We start from the raw sequence: 26,361 nt of genomic DNA, 5'->3' as shown, positions 1-26,361 counted from the left end.
AGCACCTACATTCACTTTACCCCGGGGACTGGGAACATGCCTGGCACACAAGACATTCGATCGATAAATGCTCACATCCATAGAAGGCTCTGGAGAGGATCTGGTACTTCATGTTATCACAGAGCAGTTTCAGTGGAGCCCTGCAGGAGGAGGGAACAGAGGGACACACACAGCTTAGCTGCTCTACAGAGGAGTCACCCACGCTCCACACAGCAGACTAAAGTCAGCTGTCAGGGCGGCGGGAGGCTGCTGTGGCTCCCACGCACATACCCCTTCTCTGTCACAGCCCAGGGTTCTGTTGGGGGAATCACCCCTTCATAACGTCGTGTCTCCATGGCTTGGATGCCCTGGATGATCACCTAGTGCATGAACCAGGCGGAGAAGTGGTCATGTGACCCATCCTGGGCCAAGGAGAATCAGTCTTGGTGGTTTTTTTTTTTTTTTTTTTTTTTTTTTGCAGTATCTACCTGGAAGCACAATCTTTTTTCCTGCCTGAGTTTCTAAGCCAGTGAGATATATTGTAATGGCTGCTGGAAGTCTTGGCCATCACCAGGGAGGGCCAGCCCAAGAACACAGCACCACAGAGGCGCTGGCTCAGTCCGCACCTAGAGACCAGAAAAGTTGCTCCCGTTCTGAGCATCTGGATCCAACCAGGCTCAAAGCCACTGTGCACACAAACCTGTCAATCATGCGAGCACATCTTCCTTTTATTATTTTCTTTTGCTTTTTTTTTTTTTTTTAAAGATACGGTCTCATTATATAGCCCAGGCTAGCCCGGGCTAGCCCAGGACCCACAACCCTCCTGCCTTGGTCTCTTGGGTGCTGGGATCACTAACCTTCTCCAACACACACACACATTCACTCCCACACCTCGCCCCTCCCCTTGATGTTTGAAGGAGTAGCCCGTACGTTTGGCCTCGTGAGCTGCAGGCGCAGTAGGCAGGGCTCAGGGCTGCTGATGCTCCCTGCTCAGTGCTTGTCAGGAGTGGAAGCAGAGCAGTGCCAAGCACTGCCGTCTGGGGAGATGGGGTGTGAGCTCTTACAGAGCTCAGAATGGAAGACTCTTTGTGTATCTATTCTGAGGCTACCCGGGGAATACCAGATAAACCCAGGAAGCCTGAAAAGGGAGCACAGCTGAAGTCCTGGGAGTGACTGTCCCTCTTGCTGCCCTTAGGATGTAAGGCTCAGGCTTGCTCAAGGTGAACACGGCAAGCCGCTCCTTGGGCTTGCAACTCTGCAAGGAGGTGAGCTCCTCGTCAATGCAGGTATGAAAGTAGACGCTCTGAGGGCAGACACTAGGCAGAGTTCAACAGTCCATGATGACTACGTTCTGTTCCCTTGTAATAGCCCTTCTTTTTTTTTTTTTTTTTTTTTTTTTTCAGAGCTGGGGACCGAACCCAGGGCCTTGCGCTTGCTAGGCAAGCGCTCTACCACTGAGCTAAATCCCCAACCCCGTAATAGCCCTTCTAAGTGAATGTTCCATGAAGCACACACAGAATGCATGGCTGACACTAAGCAAGAGCTCTGGCTCCTGGTGCATGCTGGACCCGGGTTTCTTGGCCTCCTTGTGAGTGGGGGCCATTGTGTTGAAAAGCAGAGATACCATTGCCTCTGATACTGTGGCCTAGTGACACAGACGTCCGTTAGAAAGTGGGCCCGTGGCAGCCTCACAGCATTCAGGACACTCGAGCATTTGCTGTAAAAAAAAAAACCATTGTTCTTTCACGACTGTGTGTTACTGCTTCAGAACGTTACCCTGACTGCCACGTGCAAGGGCGCTCCAGTGGCCAGGACCACGTGAACCCCTAATTTAAACCTAGCTCCATGTGCCATTCACACTTCCCAAAACTCAGGACGATGAGGCAAGAGATAAGACAGCCATGGGCCTTTGGTTTGTGCTTCAAGTTCCTCCCTGAGGGAGGAGCCTAAGCCCCGCCTACCTCTCGTGGTTACAGCCATTGGTTGAGCTGCCGTCAGCTGAGCCGCTTTGTGAACAGGAAGAGCAGGAGGACTTCCGAGGACTGGGTTGCCATAGGGATGGAAGGTTGTTCATAGAGACGTCCATTAGGTCCTGGGGCACTGTGGTGGATGGTGGGTAGAAAAGGGGCCAGCAATAACCTTGGTTAAACCCATGTGTTTTACAGAAACCTCACCCCAAAGCAAGCAGCACCCCCAAAGCTGGCTCAGGGAGAGGGAGGATCTGAGTGTGACAGTCCCAAAGTGCCCAACCACAATCTGACGTCATCGTCTCTGAGTCCACCTGATCCAGTGAAAGCCACCACCAAGATCCAGAGGTTCTGGCTGCAGAGCAGAGTGGAGGAGAGGGGAAGGGAGAGGAGGGGGCGCAGGGCCAGAAGACAGACCTATCCCAGTGCAGAGAACCTCACCTCGCCACATCCCCATTCAGTCCTGTTCACAGGAAGGTGACATTAGGGAAGGGGGACCTACTGGACACTTCCGGGGGTAAGGCTGGGGAGCCTAAGTTCCTAGACATAGTCCTTCACAGGAGCTTGTGTGGTCAGAAGGGAGGACGCTCTTCCCAATACATGGGCAGTTCCAGGGCCAGGGAGCCTGGCTAGCGAAGGTAGCAACATTGTTCACACTTCTAAAGTAGAAATCACCTTCAACAGCTGACTCCATAAAAAGCCACATGCCTGTCTAGCACCACTGACGTCCTGCAGACGAAACCCTCAAATGCACCCAACTTGTTATAGATTCTCTCTGTGTATGGTGTAGATTCCAGGGATTGGACTCAGGTTGACAGGTACGGTGGCAACGCCTTTACTCTCTGTGGCTTCTTGCTGGCTCAACACCTGGCTTCCTTTTGCTGTTTTCCAGTCAAGGACTTGAAGCCCAGCTCATTGGCTGTACAGAGTGGGCACTGGATTTGGCCCCTGGGCTGGGGTGTGCTGGTCCCTACTCCAGGACATGGGACAGGTGGTCATTTTCTCACCTGTTATGACCTCTTAGGACAACTGTTCTCTCATAGGCTCTTCTGATCCCTGAGTGGGAGAGACACTTGTCCCCTCTCCTTGTCATCAGAGCTCAGAGGCTGACTGGGTCATCATAACCCACTAGACAGAGAAGAGTGCTAGCTGCAGAATGAGGCTCTTGTACCTGCTGATGGTGACTGGCTCCACGCCCCCTCCTCTCACAGACTCATCACTGTGCTGGCCAGAAAATGCCCTGGTTCTCAGCCTGTCTCAGGGAGGTAGAGGGTGAGCAACCATAAGCCAGTGAGTCACAGAACCTAACAGCTGCCTTCTGTGGGGTGGGTACTGAGGGGGCATATGGCTGCCTTCTGCAGGACAGAGTGGGTACTGGGGGGGGCATATGGCTGCCTTCTGCAGGACAGAGTGGGTACTGGGGGGGCACAGGGCTGCTCATCCCTCTCCATCTTCCTTGGGAACAAGACGCAAATGGGGACATGGCTGAAGTGTCACCCAGCCCCCAGGGAAGGGGAACCAGACATTACTGGGGGACTGCTCCTTCACACTCCTTGTGGGGATGGTCTGGCACCCTCTGGTTTGTGCCCACTGGAGCCCCCTGGCCACCACCAGGACAGAGTGGCCAGCTGCTAGCATCATCCAGGCAGGGCCAACGGACATGGGCCGGGGGCTGCCCAAGAGGTCAAGGGTAACTTGAGACAGAAAACAAAAAGAGTCAGTGAGGGGGAGGGAGGCTAAGGTGGGAGAGACGAGGCCACTAGAGAAACCAATTCCCCGGGGTTCTAACCCTTTCCCCACCCTGCTCCACACAGCTCCCACATACGTCGTGCCAATCAGAGGAGGAAAAACTGGCGCTTATACAGTGCTCACCCTGTGCCAGGCACTAGACCAGGCTTGCCCTTCACCCTTGGTGACATGTAAAGAAGGCAACTGTCCTCATTTTGCAGCATAGAGGCTCAGAACAGTGACGTTAGCAGCAGCAGCAGGGACTGTTTCTCTTTAAGAGACAGGTTTACCGAGCAGCCCTAGATAACCCCAAATGTGCAATCCTCCTGCCTCAGCCTCATGGATGTTAGATGAATGGTATCCATCACACCTGGCTTAATCCAGTCATATGTGTGTGTGTTTGTGTGTGTATCCAGGTGCACTTGGAGTGTGTGTGTGTATGTGTGTGTGTGTATATATATATATATATACATATATATATATGTGTGTGTGTGTATGTGTGTGTGTATGTATCCAGGTGCACTTGGGTGTGTGTGTGTGTGTGTGTGTGTGTATATATATATATATGTGTGTGTGTGTGTGTGTGTATGTATGTGTATGTGTGTGTGTGTGTGTGTGTATCCAGGTGCACTTGGAGTGTGTGTGTATGTGTATATATATATATGTGTGTGTGTGTGTGTGTGTGTATGTATGTGTGTGTGTATATGTGTGTATGTGCAGGTGCACAAGGCTATGTGGATGTCTGTACATGTTTGTGCACATGTGTGTGGAGGGCAGAGGTCAGCCCCAAGTGTTCTCCAAAACCATGTATTTTGGCTTTTGAGACAGTCTTTCACTAGCCCAGAACTTGGCAAGCAGCATAAATTGGCAGGCCAGTGAGACCCAGGCTGGCTAGTGCCCGACTATGACTCCCTAGCGCTAGGGTAACAAGTGCCTGCCACTATACCATGCCCGGCTTCGTGTGTGTGTGTGTGTGTGTGTGTGTGTGTGTGTGTGTGTGTGTGTGTAGTGTGCATGCGCGCATGCTGAATACAGTATGGTTGTGTGCAGAGGCCAGAGCAATATCTGGGGTACTTTCTTCTGTTGAAGGTCTCTCTCTAAATCAAAGGCTCATCTTGGCTGACTAGCCAGGGAACGCAAGGGATTTGCAGGTTCCTGACCCCCAGGACTGCAGTTATGGACATGGGTAGTCAGGCTCCGATCTTATTAGATACTTGAATGCAGATCCTTATGCTTGCACTGACTCCTTGTAACCAGAAGTAAGGTCCTGACAAGGGACCATTCGCATGGAATGTGCCTGCTATGTATGCTGAACGCCTGTAGCAGACCCTAGAAACAACCCATTTCACCCATGAGGAAAAAGGAGGTCAGGGAGGGATGGAAAGAAACCTGCCCATGTCAAGCAAGCCGGGTCCCGGAGCCCAGGCCACTGTCATCGTTACTGTCCCCTCCCGCGTTGTGGTGGCTTTACTAGATGAATAAGGAGTGGCTATTGGTTTCACTTTGGGGGAGGTGGAAGACACCGGAACACTTAAGTTTTTGGGTGCCCTTTGCTGGTTCCAGAACCCAGCCCTGCTGCCTCCCGTGGGTAACTTTTGGAGTGGTTCTCAGGAGGAGCCGGTCACCTCAGGGCCCAGGGCCGCTTACCGAACTCAGACTGCGTGCCGGGGTAGATGATGCGGAACACGTAATCTGTGGCTTCATCATCCTCTTTGTCTGAAGATGTGGACTCAGAGGACCCCTGTGGGCTCCGCTTGCGCAACTTAGGAAACACCTTCCCCTGCAGGAGGGCATCCCGCGGCAGACCTCAGAAAGCCACCTCACCCCGAGCCTGGCATCACTGAGGGTCTGGGGGGGGGCGCGGGAGCCCAAGTCACAGCAGGACCCAGTGATACCCCACAGCTGGCATCCCCCAGCCTCCTCCAGCCCCCCCACAGCCAACCCCTCACCTTTCCTCGCTGTGACCAAAGCGGTGGGTCCAGCTGCCCGTGCGGAAGCAGCCCATTCTCCAGACAGGAGAGGAATTGTAGCAGGTGCCCGCCCTTGGGGAAGCGGAAGGGCGGCCTCTGGATTCCATCTTGGCTCACCAGCACGACGGTCCCGCCGCTGTCCACTGCCACCACCGGAGAAGAGAGGATGGCAGGATGTCACCACAAAGCATGGTGCGGCCCCCACTCTGCAAACACGTGCCTTCACCCCCAGAGCCATACTGTGTGTTAAAAGTGCTGTCTTACTGTAACACCCGGAACATCCCTGTGAGGCTTGGCTGTCCCTTCCCTATTCTACAAGGGACAAAACCGAGGTTTCGAGAGGTTTTATGTCACCCCTAAGGTCACATAGTTGCTAAGCTGCAAAGCCTGGATCTGAACAGAGGTCTGCTCGTTCTACTAAAGGGGATTAAAGTGTCGAGTTCTGTGCCTAGACAAGCTCGGCCCACTCTGCTTATTCTAGATGTACGTCTGGCTTTGAGGGACTATAATGGTTACTGATCTCTGGTCTGCAGACCACTGATTTCGGAGTCACAAAGATCTGGTTTCTATCCTCTCTCTTTAGCCAACATTCAGCGTTATTTTATATATATATGTGTAGGTGCGATCCTACATATCCGTCCCCCGGCCCCCATCACTGAGTGGTTGCAATGATTCAGAGCAGGCACACTCAGGAGGCACACCCGAGTGTCTTATAACTGTAAATGAGTGAACGGGGTGTGGCAGGGAGCAGGGATAGAGAACCACAATGGATGCCCAGCCACCTGCTGTCCCCAGGGTCCCTACCTTGTTGGTGGCAGTGCAGGTAAACTATCTCCTCTAAGCGGATGGTCACAGCATAGTCCCAGTAGACACTGGAAGGGGAAGTGGGGGAGACTGTACGAAGCCAGACTGCCCTCTCACCCACTTGTGCTAGCCATCTGTGTCCCCAGCCTGTCCAGCCGCCCTCCCCTTCTTTTGATCCTATTACCACAACTTTCTGAATAAAACTCCCTTCTCGCTGTCTACATGGTTACCCGAGCCAGACTCCGCCAAGTCTCTAGCCCAGGATTCCGGGATGATCACCTGACCCAGATTGGCCAATAGGCACTCAGGGGTGATCATGTGACCCACGCTGACCAATCAGCACTGACCGGTCACAGTGACTAATGCAGGATTGGCACCGTGACTCAAGCACCATGTGCGAAATGCTAGGTTTATGCTTCGATAGCCCAGGGAGAGCTTCTTGCTGTCCGGGGACGTTCTGAACCATGCGAGACCTGTCTGAGTACAGGGTGGGCAGGCAGGAAGGCAGAGGCAAGAGACATGGTGGGTTCAGGGACGGCTATTCAATTGCCTGGGGTCTCCCACCCCTGGGTTTTTTGAATCATTGGACAGATGGTTCAGTCGCTTGAGCTTGACTTTTTGTACCTAGAAGTTAAACATAGGTACTAGCTCAGAGCCATGCAGCCACTGTGCAGCTATGGGCAGAAGCCAGAATGGCCTCTCCCAGTTCTGACCTTACAGAGGCCAAAAGTCTGATTTGAGGAGCCTCAGTTTCCCCTGATATAAAAATGAGGACTCTATAGCCCCAGCTTTTCTAAAATGGGTACGCTAATAAGATCTCTACTGTAGTGTTTCTATGAGGATTTAAGGGAATATTTCATTTGAAGGACTTGACCCAGAGCCCCTCACACGGTCAGCTCAGAACACAGTGCTTGCGACACGGTCTCTCCGAGTACTGACTTAGTATATGCTTCTAGCTCAGGACCTGCGACGATCCTGAAATAAGTTATTCCCCTATCACAACACAACAGCATGTGAGGGGGTACCTGGGAATGTAGGTTTTGTGGTAGTCCAGGAATGCAACCATGCAGAGATCCTGTACCAGGAAGTGGAGTTCAGCAGCACCTCACAGCCTCCACACCCTGTGCAGATCCACCATACTCCCATCAAGGTGACGTGATGCCAGCCAGGTCTGAGCACATGGGTGTGGTCCAGGCCCATCCAGCCCAGCATCCCCAGCTGTTCTGACCGATACTCTTCCTATGTGACCTTCCTTCCTCTTCTGTGTCTGCCCTAAGCTCCCCCAGATCCTTCCCTGAAGAAATCTCTCGTTCATCAATCCTTTTGTGGGACCCGCTCTTGGGAGAACCTGGATGAACACAGGCATCACGCGAGCAGCTGCAACCCACTTCTGGCACCTTCTGTGAAGGACTCCACTCCTACACCCTAAGTACAGCTGGGGAAACTGAGACTGGGGGATACGGAAGTGACATCGCTGGGAGGGGCGGGGCTAGTTCTTATTCAGTCCCCTGTGTCCTCACAGCTTGCTTGCTGAGGTGCCATTTACAGGTATTTGCTATCCTTACACTTAACGATAGGCCTGGGAGTGCATTTACAAATTCTTTAAATTACATTTTTATTTGTTTATTTAGGGGTGTGTGTGTGTGTGTGTGGTGGGTGCATACCATTTGAACGAGTGGGAGTGGAGGTCGGAGGGAAATATGAAGGAGTCAGGTTCTCTCCTTCCATCAGATGGGTTCCAGGAATAGAACCCAGGCTTTGAGGAACTGAGTCATCTCACTGGGCCCGGAGAATAAAACTCATGGATGTGAGCAGCTGACCACGCCTCCTCCCGAGGCCCTGCGTCCTGTTTCCAGGTGCTCTCAAGACTGGTGTTCCTTCTAGGGCCACAGCAGCAGGGAGGCCGGGCCAGGTAACCATAACAACCAGGTCACGCACCAGGCTGGGCTGTCTTTCCCTGAAGAGAGAGCATCTCCGTGTGTAGGAGAGTAGAAGGGCTTGTGGCGCACTAGACTGATGGTCTCTTACCTCTTCTCGTAGTCCAGGTCCCCCACAGACCCGTTCATCAACTGATTGGGTGTCCACTTCAAGGTCATGACATCAGCTGTCTGGTGCAGAGACAGGTATCCTGGCACGGCTTCCATGTCATCCCTCTGCAGAGAGAGGAGAACTCAGGCCTGGTCATGTTGCCGGACTCTGGTGGACACAGGCCTGAGCCTTGCCTCAAGGTTGCAGAAGCAGAATCAAAAGGTTGGGTTGTTTTCGGCAACCTCTCAGAAGCCCATCAACACTGAGCCAAATGAGCGGAGAAAACCACCTGTAATCCATCTCCATAGATATTACCCAGAATCCCTCACTCCAAGCACCTCCCACCATACTTCCGTCCAGCAGCCTGACCCTCTACCTGCCCAGAATCTGCCCATGGAACATCTCGCCCACTTCCCATTATCCCAAGTCAGTGGGTGGGCAAGAAAATGTTCCCATCTCTCTTCCAGGAAGGATGCCCTGCCACTCCTGTCTTATCCATCTCCTACTTGGGGATGTCTGGTCGCCCGTGGCATTTCACAGCTGTGAAGCGGCTGCTGAGGGCCTGATCGCACACAGGCTCAGTCAATCAGTCCCTCGATTGAGCTCGGGCAGGGCTGCTATTTTGCAGGTAGAACACACACGAGTGCATTTTAAATGTCTCCCAACAGAGGAACCTGTGATTCAGCTTTGAAAGGCAAAGCTATTGTGACTTGGACTTGAGAACAGGGTGACAGCCTCGTCTCTCCAGGTCAACCCATCCCAGATCCCCTTGGAAAGCAGAGAAGTCATGTTCCACGGGCCTTCGGACCCTCGATGGAGATGACAGTGAACAGTGTGTACTTCACAGAACTGCTGGGTCAGAGGCCACCAAACTTCTTGTGTCAAGGGACTGACAGGAAGTCCTTTGGGTTTTGTGAGCCATATATGGTTCAGGGAAACCACGCAGTTCTGCGGTCAGAACCTGGCATAGTCCTGTTTCAATATCTTGATGATTCATATTCGTTCTCTCCTCTTTTCCTCCTCCTCCTCCTCCTCCCCCTCCTCCCCCTCCCCCTCCCCCTCCCCGTCCTCCTCCTCCTCCTCCTCCTCCTCCCAGCTCCAGAAGGAACCTTGACCATACTGGACCCCAGCTCTTAGCATTTGAAGTTTCTAGTTGGTTTATTTGAAAATTGGCTACATCTTAAGTTCATTGCTTGCTAAATCAAAGATATAAGAGCCTTGTGCCCACTGGGATACAGGTATGACAGCCCACAGGGCAAAACAACATGCTCAGGGTCACCCAGCCGTTAAGGCTGTGACCACAGAGCTAGGACCGCTTCCTGCTTCCTTCCAGCAGTACCAGAACACCACACTGACTGTGACCCAATGACCCTGAGGAGAAGACAGCAAAGGGCAGCCCCCTCAGGGCAGGGGCTGCTCATGCCTCACACTCCCCCCCCCCTTTTGCTCAGATAGATGGAGCACAGAAGGCAACAGATTCATAGAAGTAGCTGTTGTGGGAGCAAATGGTAATTCTGCCCCTTGTTTGGGCTTCTCTCTCATCTCTACGGTTAGCGCAGCCCAAGGCACATCACAGCAAACATTGGCAGGTGTCATCCAGGAAGAGGGCCACCTTCATAATACCACACCTCTGCCACACACAGCATCTGGCTAAATGTTTGCTGAGTGACAGCAAGAGTTCCTAGCCAGGCAGATGGCCTGGGAACAGAGATGTAGGAATAGACTAGAAAAGAAGTGGACAGCCATGTGGGTGGACAGAAGGTGCATAGCTATACACACAGAAAGATCAACAAGGATGAGGGGATGTGAAGAATGGAAGAGGTGACGGGCAGGGCAGCCAGCTAGAGATATTGCCATGTGCACTGAGATAGAGATGTATGTGTGGATTGACATATGCATGTGTGTATACATGTCTGTGTCAGTGGTTAGATGATGGATCACAGCCGGGTGGATGTAGGGATAGAGATACAGGGGACTGGGCAGATGGATGAGAGTTTACTGGCAAATAGACACGTGGGAGGTTGAATAGAGAGACGATGAGTGGGCAGATGGGTGGGCAAGCAAATATGTGTGCACGTTATATAGATATGTAGGTGTTGGAAAATGGGGGGATGGAGAGATTGAGCGAGTGAGTGAGTGAGGAGATAGACAGGTACATGGATGGATGGATGGATGGATGGATGGATGGATGGATGGATGGATGGGTGGGTGGATGGTTGGATAGGTGGGTGGGTAGATGGATGGGTGGATAGGTAGGTGGATGGGTAGATGGGTGGATGGGTGGATGGATGGATGGATGGATGGATGGATGGATAGGTGGGTGGGTGAGTGGATGGATGGATGGGTAGGTGGATGGATGGGTGGATGGATGTATGGATGGATGGTTGGATGAATGGGTGGATGGGTGGGTGGATGGATGGATGGATGGGTAGATGGGTGGATGGATGGGTGGATGTGTGGTTGGATGGGTGGGTGGATGGATAGATGGATGGGTGGATGGGTGGGTGGGTGGATGGGTGGATGGGTAGGTGGATGGATGGGTGGATGGATGGATGGATGCAGACACTGCTGGGTAAATGAAACGACACCATTCACAGGTAGATGGCTATACTGATAGATGAATTGATGGATAGATGGAGTTGTTGGTGAATACTTGAGTGAACGGATGGGTATGTAGGTACATACATTAAGAGTAAGGTGGGGCTGGAGAGATGGCTCAGTGGTTAAGAGCACCGACTGCTCTTCCCGAGGTCCTGAGTTCAAATCCCAGCACCCACATGGTAGCTCACAACCATCTGTAATGAAATCTGATGCCCTCTTCTGGTGTGTCTGAAGACAGCTACAGTGTACTCATAGATAATAAATAAATAAAATATTTTTTTAAAAAAAAAGAAGAGTAAGGTGAATGGATGAATAAATGGACCTCCCTGCCCTCATAACCTGTACCCAAACCCTCAGAACATGACATAGGACACCGGAACTCACTGGCTGAACCAGAACATTGTTCTTTCCGTAGAGCAGGGTGGCCCTGGAGTTCTGGTGCAGAGATTCTACATAGTCCCGGGCAGATATGGATGGTCGGTCGTCCATGCTGCCGCTGGAATGCCTCTTCTGGATCTGGTATCAGCACAGGAGAGAAAGAGGGATGAGGCAGTGAGTGGCCGTTAGGACTCCCGCCCTGTTCCCTGCCTGCCCCAAGGTCAAGTCTAGACCCTACCAGAGGCCCTCACACTGCCCACCCATCTCACACAGAGCGCCGGCCGCTTGGTGGGTGAATCCTGTCTCAGATGTGAACTGTGGATCCGGTGTCTCTGGACCAGCTCGTCGGCTGAGGGGTCAGTCCAGAAGTGGTCTGCAGTCTTCATCTTGGTATACTCTAGGGCACACGGCCCCACTGTGGAGCACACAGGGCTGGGAACCTGGAGGCCCCAAAAGTGCTCCCACCCAACTGCCTCAAAAATGGGCTCCCTCAGAGCTCTCATTTCCCTACAGGCAGTGAGGATGCCCCAGAGTTCAGCAAGAAGACACCGCAGCAGAGACAAGTCCTGAGCTCCAAGAACAAAGGACCAAATGCAGCCCACACCGGAACTCTTACCCAACAAAGATGCAAGGATGGGTCCGTCCACCGGGTCCATCAGGAGCGCCTCCTTCTCATAATATTTACTGTTGGAAGGAAAGGGCATGCAGGTCTGCAAGGCGAACACCGGAGGGCGCACGTGGGCGGACTAGCTCGCCCGGCTGAGGGACTCAGCTGTGAAATAACTGTATTTCACAGGCTGAGCAAAGCAATTGATGAAAGGTGCCTGGCCTGGAACTCACCGGCACCGGCTCGCCACACAGCCGCGAGGACTTTAGGAGAGCGAAAGAGTCAGAGGTCAGGCTCTCAGGTGACACTGTCCTGTTACCAAGGCAAGAAAACGCTGCCTAGCCTTAGTACAGACCCAAAGACTATGCTAACAGACTGCCCCACCCTAAGCCAAACGCCAGCCCCAAACCTCTGGTATCTGGTTCTGTTAGATGTGTGACACCATCAACAGAGTGCTCATGCTAAAAGTTTGGGGATTCGCTTGTTTGCGAGCAACACGGTGCAATGATTTCTCAGTTCTTTGAAAATTCATCTAACACGTAAATATCAATAGAGAGACGTAAAAGTTGGTTCAGGCTGGAGGGACGGCTCCACGGTTAAGTGCCCACTGCTCTCATAGAAACCGGGTTCGATTCCCAGCCCCCACGTGGTGGCTTACAATGATCTGTAACTGTGATTATCAGGATGGGAACTGGTCAAAAAGTCTCACACTGTAAAACATTGACATCAGATTAATCTGGAAGGGTCTAGCCTCGTTGTGTATTTTCAACAACCCGTGGCCCGCTAGAATCATTTCTACATCTTCTCTGTAAATCACCCCGTGCTTTTTAGCACTAAGGCACACAGAGGGAGACTGGCTGTTCTGCGGTCCAACAGCTACCAAGTAGGGAACATCGCAGAAGGACGGCATCCAAGATCCCTTTATCTTGCCCTAAATGTGAAGTCCCCGTTTGCACAATGCTCTTCAGCACCTGAATCCTCTCCAGCTTTCAAGCTAGTTAGCTCAGGGTCACACATGCAGAAAGCTTTTGTTCAAGCCTTTCAAACCTCAGTGGGGGGGAAAAAAAACCATTAATTCTCGAGGGCGCGGTTCCCAGAATGGCCAGCGGGTGGCGGCAGAGCGCAAGCGTCGGTCTCTCACCTGCTGTTTTCCACCAGGTAGTGGACGATTTTGTCCAGGACCCTCTCGAACAGGGCGGTGCGGATCCACAGGTGCTTGATGGCCAGCGGGGACAGGTTGGGTAGCTTCGGCAGCTTCCGCACGTTCTCTTGCAGGCCCTGGATCTGGTTTCGCCTTTAAGACCGGCGGTAGGAAAGAATACACTCAGGGGGGCACTTCAGGACCACAACTCAGCTGAGTGTGAAGTAACCGGGGCAGGGTTGTGAAGGACGGAGGTGAGAGTGCCTTGGCACTTACAGAGCTAGGGGGAGAGCTGAGCGGTAACAGGGAAGGTCAGAGGACAGAGGGCAGAGCATGTGCCAAGGTTTTGGTGTGGGGAAGGCTGGTATGTCTGAGGAGCAAAAAGGAAGGCAGAGGGGGAGGGGGAGGGAGAAAGGGAGGTGGAGGAAGAGAGGCAGGTGGTGTGACTTTCTTCCTGCTGAGGGGACCAAGCATTGCCCTCCAGGCTTGCCCCAGCCACGCCCCTGCACACTCACGCCCTCCAGGCTCGCCCTGACGTGCCCCCAGTGCCCCCCCCACACACACACTTACGCGCTCTCAATGAGTTGCTCCAGCTCCTGGACCTTGCGGCTCAGCTCCTCGGCCGGAGGGAAGCCCTTGCCCACCTTCATGAAGAGCGCCGCGATCTTGTTGCTTCGCAGGAAGCCGGCCGCCCTCCTCCGCAGCCCATGCAGCACGCAGGCCTCCACGGCCGCTGGGGGGACACGGTGGTCGCTAGCTGTCCTGTCTCTTGTGTACAGTCCCCAGCACCGAGAGCGACAACAGTGCAGAGAAACCGCACCCGTGCCAGCTTGTCAGGTGCGCCAAAGGAGTCAAGAGAGGTTGGCGGCTAACGCGCACGTGCACGGGGCCAAGGTCCGCCACCTCTCCACATCCCATCAGCCCTGCCGTGTGGCTGTGGGAGATCACGCCCTCTCTTTCTGCCTTAACCTCCCCTCGAAAGAGCGTGTGCACAGTGAGTAGTAACCGTGGGTCACCATCAACAGCTGCTGTCATTGTGACAATTGTCAGCTCCCTTACCATCACCTCCACTGTCACCATCGTCTATCACCACCATCACCATCCTCACCACTACCACCACCCTCACTCTGCTCCTTGCCACCGTTGTCCATCTATCACTGTTGTCCAAGCTACATTTTGTGTCAACTTGACACAAGCTAGAATCATCTGATAGGAGAAAAGTTCAATTGAAGAAACACCTCCACAAGACTCGGTTTCAGGAAGCCCTGTGCAGCCTTTTACTCATTAGTGATCGATTGGCGAAGGCCCCGCCCATTGTGGGTGGGGCCATTCCTGCTGGTGGTCCTGGGTTCTATAAGAAAGCAGGCTGAGCAAGCCAGTAAGCAGCACCCCTCCATGGCCTCTGCATCAGCTCCTGCCTCCAGGTTCCTGCTCTGCTTGAGTTCCCGACCTGCGCAGGTTCCTGCCCAGACTCCAAGCTGAAATAACTCTTCCCACGTTGCTTTTGGTGTTTGTCACCAGCAGTATAAAGCAGACTGGGACATGAGGGAGGATGCGAACCCTGCTGTGCCTGCTACAAAGGATGAGGTTCCACCCCCCCCCCCCCCACCCCACCCCACCCCCCCCCCACCCCCCCCCCCCCCCCCCCCCCCACCCTTACGCTCCATGTGAAGCCAGAGTCACGGGTGCCCAGCCACATGGATGGGGGTTGGCAGGATGGCTAGGTGTCCGTGCTCAGGCATCTTCCCAGGCCACGATCATGGGAGGGGACCCCGCTGTGCACTACTGGTGAGACATTCCATGTGCTAAAGTTCCAAGAAGAGAACCTTCTTGGACGGAGCTCCCGATTCAAAACACCCGCCATGAGCTTCAGGTCCCCTCCCCACCCCCTGCCATGAGCATGAGGTGACTGCAGGCACCGGGAGCCCAGTCTCTGGCCGACATCCAGGAACAGTAGGAACCTGTCTGCTCCTGAGCAGGGTCAGCTTGCAGCAGATTCCAAGCCTTCAAAGGTCCGTCTACTAAATGGGAGTCTCAAGACACCTTGGAGGCTGCTTATCCCCCATACCCAATTATCCGTTACTGGGTCCTCTGTAGCCCAGGCTGGCCAGGAACCAATACATAGCTGAGGATGACCTTAAACCTGTGATCCTCCTGCCTCCACCACTGGAATGCTAGGGTGGCGGGTATGCACCACAGTGCCTGGCTTTACCGGATGCTGTGGGTGGAATCTGGGGTGCTGAGCATTTGAGGGGAGCGCTCTACCAACCAAGCCCAGCCCCAGCCCTTGGCACCCTTTTAGCTCCATCCTTTACCCATCCTGTGCCTCAACAACAGGATGAGTCAGGGTAAAGGGAGCCCTCCACAGGACACAGGGGGCGACCCCCCCACACACACACCTAACTCACAGCTCTGCATTCCCAAATCCACTTCCTCCTGCGGAGTGCCCTCCGCATCCCAAAATAACCTGGGAGTCACAAAGCCCAGCATGACGCAAGAGCTGCCTCACAGGTACACCTCCTCTGCTGCAGCCCAGCCAGGAAGCTGCTCCTCACTGCCTCCGCTGCGGCCGTCACCAACTCACCGCAGAAGGAGATGATGTGGCTGCTGTCCTCGTGGACGAACTTTCGGGTAACAGCCTCCTCCATGATCTGCTTCACCTGCAGGGCACATAGGGGGGTGGAGGAGAGGCCGACTGGATGGGGTGTGCTGCACCCCCCGGGCTCGCAATTCTCCCACCAGAGTGTTTGCAGGCTGCTGGGGTGTTTGGGTAAACCCCTCTTCCTTCCACAGCCTCTTGGCATGGGGCAGATCTGTGCCCATTTCACTTAGTTTGCGTGGAGGTCTGTCACCTCTTCCAGAGGTCACGCAAAATGTACCGTCCTGCACACAACTACCAGAATTGTTCCCTTCCCTTGCCCACCAGAGAGCCTGTGAAGAACTCAGCATGGGTCCAGGTCTGAGCTCTGATTCCTGTGGCGTCCTGCCTGCGTCTCCCCTCCAGAATACAAGTCCCCCTGCTTTGCCTTTGCCTTATCCGCAACGCATATTATGTGCTCGGTAAAGGACTTGTGGGCGCATGGTAACTCTGTGAGTCTGAAGATACAGGAGTGAAGTGGGCAGCATGGGGATGGTCAGTTGTGGGATCTAGGAAAGATGGGTTCAAGTCCCTACGTGGGACCCAGCAGGTTTTGGAAAATAGAGGCTCAGGAGAGCCCACCTGCCAGGGAGGGAGGGATGGAACAGAATGAAATCCCATCTTGGGATACACCATGCTGAGTGACTCCTGGGAAGGCAGTCGAGGTTACTCAGGAAAAGGATAGCTGGCTTTGTGAACCGTTCTTACCTGAGGGACTGGAATGCCCTCTGGCTTCCCTGGGCTTACCTCCCACTGTCCCCAGAGGCATGGTCTAATCTAAGCAAAGACTGTCCCTCTGGGCCTCAGTTTCCCCACCTTGAGACTGAGGTAAAAAGGTGATCCAAAGGCCTGTCCCAGAAATCCACCCCAAGACCTCTAACAAGAGGCCGGAGTAGCTACGTCCTGGATCCCCACGCAGAGGTTCGCCATTCTGCGTTCTTGTGGCACACCACACGCTTGCCTGACAGGGGTGTTGCCCTCGGACCCTGCTGCCCCCTCCTCTTCCTGCAGCTTGCTTTCTGGAGGTACAGACAGGATAGAGCACCATTGGCACTCTGTTACACAGCACTAAGTGCTCCGAGGCGGGATGGCAGCTGCAGCCAGTCCGCCCCTATCAGCACCAGCCCTGTGGACAGCACCCAGCTCTTCCAGTCCAGCTTCGCTAGGAAGTGTTCTCAACAGGAACCCGGCGTGAAATTGCCCTGTTTCAAAGGTGCGATTATGATTCGAACCCAGGGCCTCACACGTGCCAGGCAAGCACTCCACCAGTGAGCCACGCCTCCACCTGAATCTTTTATGCGAATCACACTGGGATGAAACAGGATGTCAGGAGCAGGGGGCAAGACCTACACATTTGCGGAAAGGAAATTGCTGATGGGTCAGAGGAGCTACAGGAGACATTAGAAGGCATCCTGAGGTAAGTGTGAGCAAACACTGCATGCCAAGACATGTGGAAGGACAGAGCTGAGGGGAGACTATAGCAGGAAAGCACGGTGGCAGAAGAAGGAAGACCTCGCACGACAGCTTACCTTTACGCCCTGGGAATTAGCAAATGGGAAGAAATAAGCCCAGGACCCAGAAGGAAGGAAAGATTGCTGCAGAGATAAAATGACATAATTGGGCTGGCGAGATGGCTGTGTGGGTAAAGGTGCTTGCTGCCAATCGTGACCGTCTGAGTTCGATCCCTGGCACCCACGTGGTGGGAGGAGAGAATGGGCTTTCACAAGCTGTCCCTTGACCTCGGCATGCACACCCGCACACAATAAATAATGTAAGAAGAAAAGTACACGAGTAACAAATTAAAGCAAGCAAGCTAAACTTGGCGGCTGGGCCGTAGCTTGCTGACTGTGTGAGCACGGCTCTAGCAGGCTAATGTCCTCTGAGTCCTGGCCCAGTCTTCCTGCCCAGGTGGTCTAGCTGAGGGACTCTGCTAACTGGATGACATGCCCACAGTGTGTTACTCCAGGCCCCTGCAGTGTCTACTCTGTCTTCTGTAGGTAAGGCTCTGCTGCCAATGTCCCTCTTCTTCAGAGGCGGCCATCTGCCTGTCCCCGCTGGGGCTGTTCTGACGCAGCCCTGCTGCCCATGTGTGGAGACGCTGGGTCCCATCTGCTCTGTGTCCCCAAAGGAAGCCATGAACCTCCTCTGGACATGTGGCAAGTCCCCAGCTTTCTCTGAGGGCTCAGAGCTCGGTCAGAGCAAAGAACAGCCCTGGTGAATTCTGTTACCTATCATTGGGCACCCTCAGCCATCCCCAACTCTATTTCCCAGAATGTCTCATCTCCTTCCATTCTCTCCCTTGATATTTCTCTTGCACCCCAGACTCTCTGGCTGTGACAAGTCACTGGCCGTGTGCTGGGTTGTATCTCCCCTCCCCACCCCCAGACTGGTTATCGTAAAACGCTGCCTCCTACTGACTGAGAATATGATCGTATTTGTAAAGAAAACCTTTAAAGTTAGCTCATGGAGTGGTCCCTGGTCTAGTACGAGCAGTGTCTCCATAGAAAGAGGGAAACAGGGTCACGGGACAGTCCAGAGAGAAGATGCAAGAGAGAAAATTGCATCTAGAAGCCAAGAGGAGAGGCTTGGACTTCAACCTTCCTTCACAGCCTCCAGAGCTTCAAGACAGCACATCTCTGCCTTGCATGGCGACCTGCCTGTGGGATTCTGTTACAGCAGCCCAAGCGAATGAAAGCACCCACTATCTGCAGCGCCAGGACTCTCCTCTCTGTACCTTTGACTGAACCACCCGGCTAACCTAGTGGCTTCCTCTTCCAGACTCTACTCCTTCCCAGGTGGCCCAGCTCTGACATCTGTGGGGTGTGAGATTTGGCACCTTCGTCCCCCTTGAGCATCTTTGAAGGGCATTCCCAGCTCCCCTGAAGCATTCAAAGAGGACCACATCCTCTGTCTGCCTCTGCTCGCGCCCCTGTCCTTGGTGCTGAATCAATCCCCACCCGGAACTGCTGAGATAGGGAACCACAGGCGAGAGACACAGGAAACCACGGGACCAAAAGACCCTGAAACCACAGCGGGACATGAAGAGGAGCCTCGGTCTCTTGGTCAGCTCCTGCATGTACACACTGAGAGAGTGAGGTGTGAGGATGGAGACAGACAGGCCACCCTGGGGGCTTCGGGTCCAAAGATCTGGGCCAGAGGAGAGGCCCAGGGAAACACAGAGGCTCAGCTCAAGTCTTGGCCCCTCCCTTAGCACTCGTTTTCTGTGACCCAGGTTAGCAGTGTTCACCAATCTGGGCAATGCTCACTTGTGCCTAAACTGCACTGGAATATTAGAAAGGAAGAGAAGACCAGGGATGGTGGGTAAGGTGTTCCACATTTTTCAGTGGGAAGAGGTGGCAGGGACTATGAGAGAAGGCATTGTCCAAGCTTCCTCAGGAAGAAAGGACCCTTGACTGAGGCTTGTCCCTGCAAGGTTGCCTCCTCTGCCCTCTTTTCCCTCCTCCCCATACACCATCATGAAGGGTGGTGCTGGTTCCTTGTTCCTGCTCTTCCCTCACCTGCCTGATGTCTCCTGGTCCCCTTCCCTCTTTAGCCAACAACCTCTTTTTAAACTCATTTTTCCTACGAGCAGTTTGGGGGAACCACCTGTTTCCTATTGGCACCTTGACCTGACTGGACACACGCGCTGTCTGTTGACAGAAACTCAGAGAAGTTGAGCATCTTCCCTGAGCCCAGGGCTCTCACATGGGTCAGAGTGAGAGGTGGCTGCAACTGAGACCCTCCCGCCTACGCTGGCCCCAGGTCTAGCTGGATGATTTCGCAGGAGTTAATGACCAGCTCTGCTCAAGGCCAGAAAAAGAAATTAAAAAGTCTGGTGAATGGCACCATGGTGGAAGCTTCCCTCCCACAAAAGGTCACCAAAGCCTGTGGAGGAGGGCACTTCAGCAGGAGGCACGAGGCTGTGCCATTGTAAGGGAGAGGAGCTCTCCGGACAGACCAGGGGCAGAGCAGTCTGGGAGGAGGGTTGGAGGCCAGCAAAGACTCCTGGCAGGGTAAGGGATGGAAGTGAGGTCATGGACAAAGGCTGGGACACAGGAGGGCAAGGTGTATCAGTGACACCCTGCAGGGACTTTTGGGAGGCCACAGGAGTTCAAGGCGATCGGTAAGCTTTTATTCTCCAGCAACCACTGGGTGTCTGGTATCTGGCTGCATTCCCCCATGATGCAGCTCATTCTTTGGGAAACCCTTAAGAACTGGTGGGTGGTGGAGGGGCTGGAGAGATGGCTCAGTGATTACGGCTACCGACCTCTCTCCTACAGGGACCTGGGTTTACGTCCCAGCACCCGGTGGCTCACGATTGTCTATAATTACAGTTCCAGAGGACCTTCTGGCCTCTGTAGGCATCTGCGTGGTGCACGTATATAAGCGCTGACAAACAGAAACAGAAAATAAATAAATAAAAGTTAAGAATTGACTTGTGTAGCTGTGCACATCTTTTTTTTTTTTTTTTTTTTTTGGAGCTGGGGACCAACCCAGGGCCTTGCGCTTGCATAGGCAAGCGCTCTACCACTGAGCTAAATCCCATCCCCAGCTGTGCACATCTTTAACCCCAGCACTGGAGAGGCAGATCTCTGATCTCAAGGCCAGCCTGGTCTACAGGGTGAGTTCCAAGATAGCCAGGGCTATAGAGAGACTCTGTCTCGAACAACAACAGCAACAACAACAACAACAAAACAAAACAAAACAGTCTAGGAGCCCACCCGGAGCTGGACATGGTGACACAGTCCTGAAAATCAGGCATTCAGAAGTGGCAGGAAGATCAGGCAGTCTAGACGAGCCTGGCGTAAAAAGGCAGAGACCTTTTCTAAAACCAGAAGGAAAAAAAAAAAAGCCAACAGCAATAACATCAAACAAACAAAACAAAAACCCGCAAAGTAGATTTGCCCAGCTGGGTCTCGCCCTGTGGGAGAGCTGGCAAACAGATCTACAAGGCACAGTGGAGGTGAGATGGCACGGACTCTCCACAGGGGGCGCTCACACGCCTTTGTGAACGTCTCCACTCGAGGCAGCCCAGGGACACAGCCCGCAGCCCTGCCCTTCCACGTAGGCCGACACACCTGCCTCCGTTCAGACACCAGCCCTGCCCTTCCTCCCCCAACCCTCTCGCCTGTAAATATTTAAACAGCGTAGGAGAACGGATCTCCAGAGAGAGCCGGGGCAAGCTGGGAAGCTCTCCCAAGCCAGAGGGCTGTTCCTGGGCCCACTGCTGCCCGGCTTGATGACCACAGCATGTCCGTGCCTTCCCACAACCCACCTGGAGCTCTGCCAGGTTCCAAATAGATGCCCAGGTTATGTTGAAGTCTTTGACTTGGGTGGGACCTGTTGCCCCAGCCCACAGAACTTGGCTAAACATTCCAGAATCTGCAGTCAAAATGTCTTCCCCCAGGAGGCTGCACAGAGCTGCACCAAATCGACACAGGCCTTCTAGGGGCAGAGATAGAACAGGGGTTTGTTGAATGGGGATCCTGAGCCCCTGTCTACACGGCAGGTGCTCATATGTGATGGTGACCACCCTGAGGCTGTCGCCACCATAATGTCAGGCACCTAGGCTTAGGTAGCTCCCAGAATTGTCCCCAGCCCCTGTCCTTCCCGATGGGGCTTGTATGTCAAAGACCAAAGTCAGCAAGGGCTAGGGGGAAAAAAAGGCTTTCTGGATGTGGGGAGAATGGCCAGACTTAGCACAGGATAGCCCCGCCCACGCAGATTTCAGATGCAGGGGGATGGTGTTAGTGAAAGCGCATCTCGGACATTATAGGGAGTGTTGCGGGACATTGTGGGGTGTTCTGAGTTTTTATTTGGGAAACCTGGGGCGCTGACTTTAAGGCCACAGTCAAGGTCACGTGGCTTCTTTTATTTTGGTGTTTACAAACCTTTAAAAGTATTAAAACCGGACTGGAGAGATGGCTCAGCAGTTAAGAGCACTGACTGCTCTTCCAGAGGTCCTGAGTTCAAGTCCCAGCAACCACACGTTGGCTCACAACCATAATGGAATCTGATGCCCTCTTCTGGTGTGTCTGAAGACAGCGACGGTGTACTCACATATATAAAATAAACAAACCTGTTAAAACAAATGGCTTGCCTTAACAGTGGACACACATAATGGACTTGGTCCATAGGGTCCCCTGGTTGGAGGTACACATTTATACAGGCCTGCATAGAGGTCCCCGGGGGTATTGCTTATCTGAGGTCTGCAAACTCCCCTGGGCCCAGCTAAGCCCCCTCTAGCTCCAGCTGGCACTGACCTCCGGCAGTCGAAACCTAGGTTGGTGAGTGATGGAGCCAGGAGGCTGTGCCTGGGCTGGTGCACCAGGCCTGCTACCTTCCAGAGGAGGATGCTATGGTGAACACCTAAGGGCTTTGCAGGGCAGCTTTAAAAATAGCCCTTGTCAGAGGAGTATGAGGAAGGAGGGGTGACCCAAGGCCCCTCAGCATCCACTGGACTATCAGGGTGACAGACGGGAGGTACTACAATTCTGCTTGACTCAAAGGCACGTCCGGGAGCTGAGGAGATGGCTCAGCAGGTAAATTGGCCTGAGTTTGGATCCAAGGAACCCAACAGCACGAGTGAGAACTGTTCTCTGAAGTGAAAAAACTGGGTCTAAGAGACCTGAGAGGGAGGTCAGAGAGGGCTTCCTGGAGGTAGCGAAACCCCACAATCTGAAAGACAAGCCAAAACTACTACTGTAGGCCTCGGTTTCCCCAGCTGTAAAGCAGGGAGAAGAATCTGCCTGTATCTGTCTCTACAGAGCTCCAGGGAGGGAGGGGCAGGTGCAAAGATCCCGTGGCGGTTTCTAATTTGCTATGGGAAAGGAGAGTTCCTGAGCGGGGATGGGGGTGGGGTTGGGGAACATGGGGATATTTTGAGAGGCTCTGCTCCCCCCAACCCCCAGCCCCCAGTCACAAGCAGATCTGGAGGAAGGAGGGGGAGGCTTGCTCCAAGCTGCTGTTTCCATGCTGGCTCCAGCTTCCTCTGCCTCCCCCACACCCCGCCCCTTCATGGGTGTCACCCCCTCCTGCAAGAGCCAGAGGACATGGGACTCCTACCGCCTGACCTCTGCCTATGCATCCTTCTCCATGCCAATCACCTCCTGCTTCTCTCCGACTCTGAACCCCTGCTCACAGGGCAAATGCCTGTTAGAAGCCAGCTAGAGGGTGAGCTCAAGTTCTATGCAAATTATATTCAAATGAAGGGATTTGAGTATTTATGCATTTGAGCGTCTCAAGGGCGTCCCCACCACTTCTCTTGGAAATCCCAAGAGCACTGCGCTGAAAGCTTTTCCCAGGCTGGCTTCAGGGTGTTTTAAGTAGCAACCCGAAATGGCCACCTGTGGGGCACTCAGCTTGGCAGCGATGGCGGTCCAAAGCCTGCATTATCTGTCCATGCTGGGCCAGGCACACAGTAAACTGTCTTGTTCACCGCTTCTCTTCCTCATTCATTCATTCATTCATTCGTTCGTTCGTTCGTTCATTCACTCAACAGCTGCCTACAGGCACTTGCTACATACAAGTTGGTGTGACACACATGAGCCCAAAGATCCATGGTAACCTTGCATCATGGGTGTCACTGTTCCGTCTTCCCTGCCAGACTGGAGCCTGTGAGAAGATCGGGACTTGAATCAAGGCTGGGGAGCCCCAGGCTGTCTCAGGTGGAACCCCCCCCCCCCGCAGCAGGGTCCAGGCAGCTTGCTCACTTGGCCCCTGAAACTGAACATCAGCATCAGGGTCACGGACGGTTCCTGGCTCTCCAGCCTTTATTCAGCTTCCGTGGGTCACCTCTCCCGGCTCGCCTGGCACACACTGGCTCCCTGGGAGAATCGTGCTCGCAAAGGAACGTGCGTTTCTCATATGCCAATTACCAGTACGAGGAAGGCGGTGCTCAAAGGCAATGCCGACTACGGCATTCTGGAGCAGGTGCGCACGCGGGGGTGGGGTGGAGGTGGGGGTGGGGGTGAACGGACTAGAGACTGCAGGCCTAGGAAGATGACCCACAGCGTGGAGGGGTGCGAGCTCGAAGGCAGGTCAGGGAACTGTGACACTAGAGAGCGGGAAGCCCCTGGGGCCAGGGTTGTTGGGAAATCTTTCCCCGGCCCTCTCCCAACCCACCTGCTCTAAATAGGTGTTGGGGCTGGCGGATGGAGGTCTGTGGTTCAGGCGACTGGGCCACAGTTAATGGTTTACTTGATGGCTATAAAAAGGCACTGGGCGGAGTTCCCTGACCATCTGAGGACTGCCCAAACCCCCACAACCACGGGAAAAGGTGTTCTCGACAGCAGATGAGGTTTCTATTAACCAGCCCCCTGTACTCCTGCGCCAGGGCCCCAGACCCACCCAGAACCCTTCCCTTTTCCTGGGATAAGAGGGTTGGGAGGAGCCTCAGCCTCCTTCACACGCGGGGGGGGGGGAAAGAGCCCCGAGCGTGCTTCACATTCCGCCCACACCCCAGAGCCGCCAGCCTCCTCACAGGTGCGCTGCCCACCGCACGGGCAACAGAGCTCCCTGGCAACGCCCCATCTCCAGACGCACAGCCCTGGAGATGAGCAAGCCAGCACAGATGCCTCCTCTCCCCAAGAACGTCTAAACTTGGGAGGATGTGAAAAAGTAAAGCCTTGGGGAGCTGCTTAAAAGACTCAAATAAGTGCCGGGCGTGGTGACACACACCTTTAATCCCAGCGCTCGGCACGTGAGGTGCAGGGGTGGGGTGAGAAAGAGGCAGGAGGATCACCGCGCGTTCGAGGCTAGTCTGGCCTACAAAGCAAGTTCTAGGACAGCCAGGGCCACACAGAGAAACCTTGTCTCAAAAAGCAAACGAACAAACAAAAACAACGCTCAGATAAATCAGAAACTGGCTTTACCCTCCCAGATCTTAAAATGGAAAGCGGTGAGAATGTTGTTTTTAAGGGATGGTTTTAGATCCCGACGCCCGCCTGCTACCTGCTGTGTGTCCTCGGACAATTCACTTCACTTCTCTGTGCCTCCATTTAAACGTCAGAGCCTCTCAGATGGCTGAGATTTGTTTGTACTGCACATGCAAATGTATATCAAGTACTTGATAGATTATCTAAAATGTGATAGAACTTTCTAGAAATGCACTGTAGACCCGTCCTCCCATTCTGTAGCAATAGCTCTGTGTTTCCACCGAGTCCTTGCAAAGGAGCTGGGATTATTGAGGAATAGTCTTATTTTCACGTGCGCGCACGCGTTCACGTGTGTCCGCCACTGCGCATGTATGGAGGTGAGAGGACATCCTCAGGTGCCAGCCCTCGCCTCCGCCCTTTGTTTTTCTGTTTCTCATGCCATGTCAGCTGTGCTGCGAGTTCGAGGATCTTCCTGATTCTGCCTCCCACCTCCTGCAGGTGCGCTAGGATTGCAGCCCCTGGTGCTGCGTTTTAAATTTAACCGGGGACCAGAAAGTAGGGGCTTGTGGCTAAGTCACGCAGGCGCACTGGCACAGGTTGGAATTAGGCCCTTCAAGGGCCCTTAAAGAACTGGAAACCACACCGTCTTCGAGCTTATGTCACGCTGTCCAGCCGGAGTGACTGACAGCCCCTCAGAATCTCTAGGCTGAAAACTTGAGGCACCAAATGATGGCGCAGGAGGCGGGGCTTCTGGGAGGTGATGAGGTCAGGGGCGTGGCCTCGTGGTGGGTTTGCGTCCTCGGAAGGGGGCACAGAGCCCTTTCCCTCCCGTTTACTTAGTGAGCACAGTAATGGAAGTCTGTCCGCCTCACTGGAGCTCAGCTGCCCTGACCTCCAACCTCCTGATGCAGGCGCAGGCAGGAGGCCAAGCTCCCTTCTGGCTATGGGCAGCTGTGGTTCCAGCCCAGTGTCCTGCTTCCTGATGCCATCTCCTATCCATGTTACTCTGCTCTGTCCCTCCAGGCTTGACCAATCACAGCGACCTGCCCCACTGTGGTGGGCACAAAAGGATCGCGTCATTTAGGCCGGACCAGACCCAAAGCCAATTTCCTGTGACGTCAGTGTTGTGGCTGAGGACGCTACAGAGCCAAAGAACGCGGCGAAATGCAACCCACAGCGATGGAGGGGCCTGAGGACATCACCGGAACCGCGGGATGCAGCTGTCCCTAAACCCGCCCACTCCAAACCTCCCAAACACTTGAACTGAGACATCTATTAGCCCCTTCGCTTTGTAGACTTAGTTTTCTGGCTGTTTTTAATTAGGACTGATTGAAGCTGAAACGGACAGTTGACAGACCTTGCTCTGCTGCTTTTTGACTGTGTGAGCTTCTCTCTGTTTATTAACCTCTCTGGCCTTCAGTCTCCTTGTCGGGAGGGGACCAGCTGCCTGGTCCACAGGAGGACTGCTTTGTTATTAAATGAGAAACGGAAAAGCAGTTAGCATTCGTGTTCAGTAAATGGAGGCTGCTACAGTTTTACTAATCAAGCATAATTTACCAAACAAGAATAACCAGAAGGGAATGCATTCAATGCCCAAGTAGCATCAGGTCTCTAAATTACCAGAGACCTGAATTAATTAATTAA

At 53.7% G+C, this 26,361-nt stretch overlaps 1 protein-coding gene across 4 annotated transcripts in view; it reads right to left on the bottom strand.

Moving 5' to 3' along the window:
• The window catches only part of Sgsm1 (small G protein signaling modulator 1), a 67,245-nt gene that overhangs the window by 33,011 nt on the left and 7,873 nt on the right, over positions 1-26,361 (bottom strand). The window contains exons 3-15 of one of the 4 annotated variants that reach the window (XM_032886375.1): positions 15,788-15,863; positions 13,774-13,936; positions 13,204-13,356; positions 12,072-12,139; positions 11,725-11,870; positions 11,462-11,593; positions 8,477-8,601; positions 6,449-6,516; positions 5,624-5,787; positions 5,322-5,454; positions 3,476-3,640; positions 1,941-2,079; positions 76-140 (exon numbers count right to left, since the gene is read on the bottom strand). In XM_032886375.1, the coding sequence (XP_032742266.1) occupies positions 76-140; positions 1,941-2,079; positions 3,476-3,640; positions 5,322-5,454; positions 5,624-5,787; positions 6,449-6,516; positions 8,477-8,601; positions 11,462-11,593; positions 11,725-11,870; positions 12,072-12,139; positions 13,204-13,356; positions 13,774-13,936; positions 15,788-15,863 (1,597 nt within the window). Of the gene's footprint in view, positions 1-75; positions 141-1,940; positions 2,080-3,475; positions 3,641-5,321; positions 5,455-5,623; positions 5,788-6,448; positions 6,517-8,476; positions 8,602-11,461; positions 11,594-11,715; positions 11,871-12,071; positions 12,140-13,203; positions 13,357-13,773; positions 13,937-15,787; positions 15,864-23,553; positions 23,735-26,361 lie in introns of those variants that run through there. The other 3 variants (XM_032886374.1, XM_032886372.1, XM_032886373.1) reach the window with 3 other exon arrangements.

This window comes from Rattus rattus, chromosome 16 (genome assembly GCF_011064425.1).
Source record: "Rattus rattus isolate New Zealand chromosome 16, Rrattus_CSIRO_v1, whole genome shotgun sequence".
Lineage (NCBI taxonomy): Eukaryota > Metazoa > Chordata > Mammalia > Rodentia > Muridae > Rattus > Rattus rattus.
Note: the sequence above shows the minus strand (reverse complement) of the source record. Positions and strands in the feature narration are given on the sequence as shown.